The following is a 6589-nucleotide window of genomic DNA, read 5'->3' as shown; positions in this document are numbered from 1 at the left end:
GGGGGGGTATATTACAATGGCACCTGGAAGGGGGGGTATATTACAATGGCACCTGGAAGGGGGGGATATCACAATGACACCTGGAAGGGCGGGGGGGTATATTACAATGGCACCTGACAAGAAGACAAGCCAGGGGGAGGCAGTGTGATGCTTTGGGTGATGTTCTGCTGGGAAACCTCGAGTCCTGCTATTCATGTGGATGTGACTCTGACATGTACCAGCGACCTAAACATTGTTACTGACCAAGTACGCCCCTTCATGGAAACTGTATTCCATGATGGCAGTGCCCCCTTTCAGCAGGATAATGCGCCCTGTCACACTGCAGACAGGGTTCAAGAATGGTTTGAGGAACAACAATGAGTCTGAGATGGTGGCTTGGCCTCCAAATTCTCCAGATCTCAATCCAATCGATCATCTGTGGGATGTGCTGGAAGAACAAGTCCGATCCATGCAGGCCGATCACCTCACACCTTCCAGGACTTGACGTTGTAGCGCCCTTCACCTTTTGTGATGTGACTACTAAGCATTTAGTGATAGCCGGGGCTGTAGTCAGCCTGGATGGATTTGTAGTGGTGATTATCTGTTTATTCCCAGGTGTCTATGCCTGGACGGGTCAGGAAAAGAGGGGCCTACTCAATATTAGGGGGGGAGGGGTAGTGATAAGAAAACCATAATGAACCCACACCTCACAGCCTGCACACACCACCTCCTACCACTAGAGGCTTCCAGCCTCCTCTCTATCACCCTGTCGCCTCTCTATCATCGCCTGCCTATTCATATTTCCGCCCCGTGGCTCTTGCACTTCCGCTGTGTGCACCATCCAGCCGCTTCTTAGTTGCCATGGAAACATCCAGCGGAGCGAGAGGACAATCTTTCAGAGGACCTACAGTGACAGTGTGGAGCCGCCACTAGAGGGTGACCGTCTGCCGTGTGTGGGAGGAAGTGTCCTCAGTGGAGGAGGGTGGCGGCCATTTTGTTGTAGCACACATACTTCTATATATCTAAATAAAATGATCAAAATAGGATTAGTGATGAATATATTGGATACACATCAAGTTTTGTTACTTGTTACACTATTGAAAGAGAATTTGAGGCTGTTCTGATTTGGAGTTGTAGCTTGAGCAACGGCTGCCATTTTGACGGAGTCCGCAGCTGGGGACAGGAAGTAGATTTTTAGCCAGGGTCTTGCTGGTGGGTTGTGAGTCTGGAGAGTGTGTGCTCAGGGAGGAGGTAATAATGTCTTCTTATTATGACAGAAGGGGGTCCCAGCACTCTTTGTGGACTGGATGGGGGGATCATGCCACCTCCACAAATCCTCATCTTCCTGCCAGTCCTCTGTTGTGTAGAAGGTTAGATAGGGAGCTCCGCTGGGGAGGATGGCAATTGGGGGTGTATTCTCCAGGAAAGCCACAACAAGCCTGTCCTTAGGAAAAAGTGGCTTCTGCAGTTAGGAATGAAAATTAAGATCAAACAATAGAAAACCGTTGTGGCATCTTCAAACTCTTGCCACCAGCGGGAGTTGGCCCTTTAAGTGGGTGTAGAGGGGGGCATTCATTACCCGCATATTAATGATGTCACCAGGATCCTACTAGCTCCTGATCTTTGGTAGGTGACTGTGACCTGCTGATGACCTTTGATGGCGACTGAGCGTGCCCAGAACATAACGGCAATGCTTCTACGCAACAGCTCGGCGTTCAGGCCCACCTCTGTGCTGACCCATATATGTGCCACGCTGTCATAAAGAGACACTATGTCATCGGGCAGAGGAGACCTCGTGGATCCTTCTCTACTTAGGCATGTGTTCTAATGCATTCACTTTCATTATTCGAATTGATCTCATTACAGCCAATATTTAATTCCTTAAAATCTTTCTACTGCCGGAAGAACATCTGCATAGGGTACTGGCAGAACCAGCACAGAGATGCCAAGTGCATCAGGTCTTCTTCTTCAGAATGGCTATGGACGGCGTTCTACTATTCACTGTTATGCAATAAAGTGTTTTTATTTAAAGGATTGAATCTACTTATTCCAAGGATCGGCTTAGACTTACCAAGCAGTGGGAGTATCTAGAAGGACACCGGGATCTCTACAAGGACGTCATGATGGAGAACCGGCCGCCCCTCACATCACCGGGTAAGAGGAGACTTTCACTTCTTGAGTATTGAGGATCCCCCTAGATACACACATCTTCTGATATAAAGACATAGAGACTCTGCTTTCTCACGGTTCATCTCCTACCTATCTCAGCGCACCTTCTGGCTCACCTACAATTCTACCTCCTGCTCTCCTCTTTCTGTAGGGGTCCCCCAAGGGTCTGTCCTTGGGCCCCTTCTATTCTCTATCTACACTTCTTCCCTGGGTCAATTGATAGCATCCCATGGCTTCCAATACCATCTTTATGCCGATGACACCCGAATCTATCTCTCCACTCCTCAGCTCACCTATGTCTCTTCTCTACTCAGTGACATCTCAGCATGGATGTCACACCCCTACCTCAAACTCAATCTTCAAAAATTGGGGTTATCATTTTTCCTCCTCTCCGTGTTCCCTCCCCTGACTTCTTCATCACAATCAACAGCACTACGATCAACCCCTCCCATCAAGCCAGGGTACTCGGTGTAATGCTTGACTCTGAGCTTTCCTTTCAGCTCCACATCCAATTACTATCCAAATCTTGCCGACTCAACCTCCAAAACATTTCCAAAATACGCCCATTATTAACAAACGAAACCACAAAGCTTCTAATTCACTCCCTTGTAATCTGTCGCCTCGACTACTGTAACTCCCTCCCTCTTACCCCATTCTGTCCGCCTATCTCCTAAGCTGCCCACCTTCAGGCGATCCCTAAAAACTCATCTCTTCAGGGAAGCCGATCCCAACTCAACATAACTGCCTTTTACTTCCTCCAATAACTCGATCCAAACAATTATTACCTTTTGTATCACTTGCCCCTCCTACTAGATTGTAAGCTCTCACGAGCAGGATCCTCCTAACCCTATTGTACTGAAACTGTATTGTAACTGCTGTGCTGTCTCCTCCATTTTGTAAAGCGCTGAGCAAATTGTTGGCTCTATATAAATCCTGTATAATAATAATATTGTATTCAGTCAGTGTGTGTGTGTTTCCTACAGATGGATCCAGGAACAGAAATACCCCAGAGAGATGTCCCAGTCCTCCGTATTCCCGGGATTCCACACAGGAACATCAGGAGATCCCTCAGGCCCGTCCTCTGTATTCCCGGGATTCCACACAGGAACATCAGGAGATCCCTCAGACCCGTCCTCTGTATTCCCGGGATTCCACACAGGAACATCAGGAGATCCCTCAGGAGGATCAGGTAGATAGAACTAAATGCTTTACTGTAACCCTTATACCAACACATAGTGGTTCTTGGCTAATATATGTAATTTCCGTATCTTTTGTGTTTGTTAGAATGAAACTCTGATTAATACTAAAGTTGAAGGTGAAGAGTCATCTGTTAGTGATAATGATCCATGTAAGGAGGAGGAGATCCCTCCAGAGATCAGCACAGGTGAGTAATAAACACTAATTCCAGAAAAGAGTCCCAGATTCTCCTTGTTCAGTCCCTACAACAATCTCTTCTTCTCCCCCTCCTCTGTCAGTAGACAGTAATGGGGGGACGGAATGTGTCTAGTGGGGGGAGTCAGGAGCCATCAGCCTCTATTAGACTCCGGCTCTCCTCCTCACATCATGTCATTGTGTGTTACCAGCCAAGAGACGTGACCAGTCTCCCCCCACACACACTCTCTCTGGGGTCTCTCATACATCTCAGTACAGGGGGCTTCACTCTCATCTTTATTCACAGATCCCGGGGACACTCAGAGGGATGTCAAACCTGAGGAGGAGGAAGAAGGACACGTGAGGATTAAAGAGGAAGAAGTTCCTGTAGAGATCGACATGGGTGAGCAATACATTCAGACATTATTTATAGATTAGATTATCATTGGCTGGTTGGTTCTGTACATTTCTCCTCCTGCTGTCTTATCTCTGTGGAGTGTAAGAAGGTAAAAAGCAGAATAGTCCTGTATAGTCCATTGTATGGTGGGAACCTGCATTTGCCCCCACATGCCAGTAATTCTTTCCAAGTGTAGCAAGAGGGCACATGACCTAAGTGAAGTGCACAGAAAATGAGTCCTTTGTTCCTCACAGGACCATCATGAGGGATCTCCTGATGTTCCTGTGTGGAATTCCGGGAATACAGAGGACGGGTCTGAGGGATCTCCTGATGTTCCTGTGTGGAATCCCGGGAATACAGAGGACAGGCCTGAGAGATCTAATGATGTCCCATTTTTCTGCTGCCTCCATACACTTCACCTTCAGATGCTTCAACTCCACCTCTAGAAGTTCTCAAGAATGATGTAAAGAAATGAGGAGTCGGCAGCCTCATAGTCCATGTTGTTGAGGAGCCTCCAATTTGGGATGTTATGCGGTAGTAATGCTTGATGAAACACTGCCAATTGATTGCCAATGCAATTTCTAGGTGGAGAACTTACTTCTTCATCTCACCATTGCCTCCTAAATCATCCATGATTGCTGTCAATTGAAACCTCCCAGCTTGTGGTTTTTGGTGGCCCTTTGGTGTTGGACCTTGGTCAAGTCATACATGGTCTACCTTCATAGGACCTGTCTCGTGGGGACTGTTTTATGGAGTTTGTTGGAAAGCAGAGAAAGGTGTTCTTGGTCAAGCATTAGGTGGTGGGACTCAAGGAGATACCCAAGGCAAGCCCTGAAGATAGAAGTCATTGATCAGCAGAAGGTTCCCCTGAGGCGTTTGGCGTTATGTTGCTTCAACATTTTGATGACCATGATGACCACTTTGATGAGCATTTCCTCATTTTGTTTTTACATTATTGGAGCTGCGGGAGGACTATTTTGGCCTTGTAGATGTTATTAGTAGGCACTCTTTCCAATCTCATAATAGTTTTCAGTACTCTGAGGATACCAAGTCCAATCTTTTGGACGTCATGGAAGATCCAGCTGCTCCTTGGCTCCAGGTTTTGGTGCTTGGTCCCTGCCTGAACGTTTGTCTACCTGTGATTGGGTGACTGACCAAAGAAATGGTGCCTTCAGACTGCAGCAGAGCTCTACTTGTCCCTGACGTTCCCCATCATCAGTCCTATAAAACATTCTATCGTTACACTGAAAGGACTCTTTGTGTGTTTCCTACAGATACGCTCTGCAACCAAAACACCACAGAGCGATGGCCTAGTCCTCTGTATGACCGGAGTTCTACACATGGCGATTCCCAGATCTCACAGGATGACCAGGTAGATGGAACATTTTATACCCTTTGTTAGTTCTCAGTGTCGCTGATCTCCTAGAGCCTGTTTGTAGCCACTTCCTGTCTACATGCATTGCAGCGATGGCGGCATGCCATTTCCCAGGGCGGGTTTCCTGATGGCGGTGAAAGAGAAGCTGTGAGCTGATAGTATTTTGGCCTTCACTAATCACACTCTGCACATGTTCTGTGCTGACTCCTTGTGTCCAGTCTATACATTTCTCCCCGGGGTTTCACACTCTATTATTACTAGGGATGCACCGATAACGGTTTTGGGGTTTCAAGTACCAATATATTTTTTCCGGTACTCGCGGATACGGAATACCAATACCGGAAGTCCCATTAAGGAAGCCAGGCGGCATGTAAAGACTTGCCACCCGGCTTCTCGATTAGCAGGGAAGCCGTCTCCATGCTTCTTGTCACTAGGTGACGAGGGAGCATGGAGCCGGCTTTCTGACCAATCAGGAGCTAGGCGCCGTGTCATTACACGGCGCCCGGCTTCCTGACTGGCCAGCTTCCCGACCAATAAGGAAGCCGGGCAGCGAGTCATTACACGCTGCCTGGCTTCCTGATAGGCCGGGAAGCTGGCTCCATGCTCCCTCGTCACATGTGACGAGGGAGCATGTAGCCGGCTTCCTGATACCGAAAGTATCGTACTCGGCCAAATACTCGGCATAGGCACTGATACCGATACTAGTATTGGTATCGGTGCATCCCTAATTATTACTATAGGTGCAGTAACTGCCCCAAATTTGACATTTTACACCCATTTCCTACACATAAGACAACACAATGAGGGGAATTTATCAATACCGGAACAGACACAATCTTGAGCAGCTGTGAACAGCAACCAATCAGCTTCTATCTCTCATTTTTAAATCTTAACTGAAGAGAGATGCTGATTGGTTGCCATGGGCGCAGATTCTCTCTGCTCCAGTTTGGATAAATTCCCCCCAATGTTTCCTGTTGTCATTCTTTAGATGATCAGCAGCTGAACCTCGGTGACTAATTATCCATGTTGTGTATCCACCTCATCTGTACATGAACATGTCTTCATCTCTGACAACGTGTGTAACTTTGTGTTGTCCAGGGTGAGAATATCATCAAAGTCGAAGTTAAGGTGGAAGCAGAAGAGCCTTTCGTGAGGGGCGATGAGCCGTGTAAGGGGGAGGAAGTCCCGCCAGAAATTGGAATAGGTGGGTAATAAATGCTTCCATTAGAGGGGGGGATATATTACAATGACACCTGGAAGTGGGGGGATATATTACAATGACACATGGAAGTGGGGGG

The 6589-nt window shown here is 47.4% G+C and overlaps 1 protein-coding gene across 1 annotated transcript in view; it reads left to right on the top strand.

The window, feature by feature from the left end:
- LOC108798195 overlaps positions 1-6589 on the top strand; it is a 69921-nt gene that overhangs the window by 42305 nt on the left and 21027 nt on the right. Inside the window, 1 exon segment of the mRNA XM_018569922.1 lies at positions 3521-3532. Coding sequence (XP_018425424.1) covers positions 3521-3532 — 12 coding nt within the window.

The sequence above is a fragment of the Nanorana parkeri genome, unplaced genomic scaffold (genome assembly GCF_000935625.1).
Source record: "Nanorana parkeri isolate BGI_ZX_2015 unplaced genomic scaffold, ASM93562v1 scaffold1426, whole genome shotgun sequence".
Lineage (NCBI taxonomy): Eukaryota > Metazoa > Chordata > Amphibia > Anura > Dicroglossidae > Nanorana > Nanorana parkeri.
Note: the sequence above shows the minus strand (reverse complement) of the source record. Positions and strands in the feature narration are given on the sequence as shown.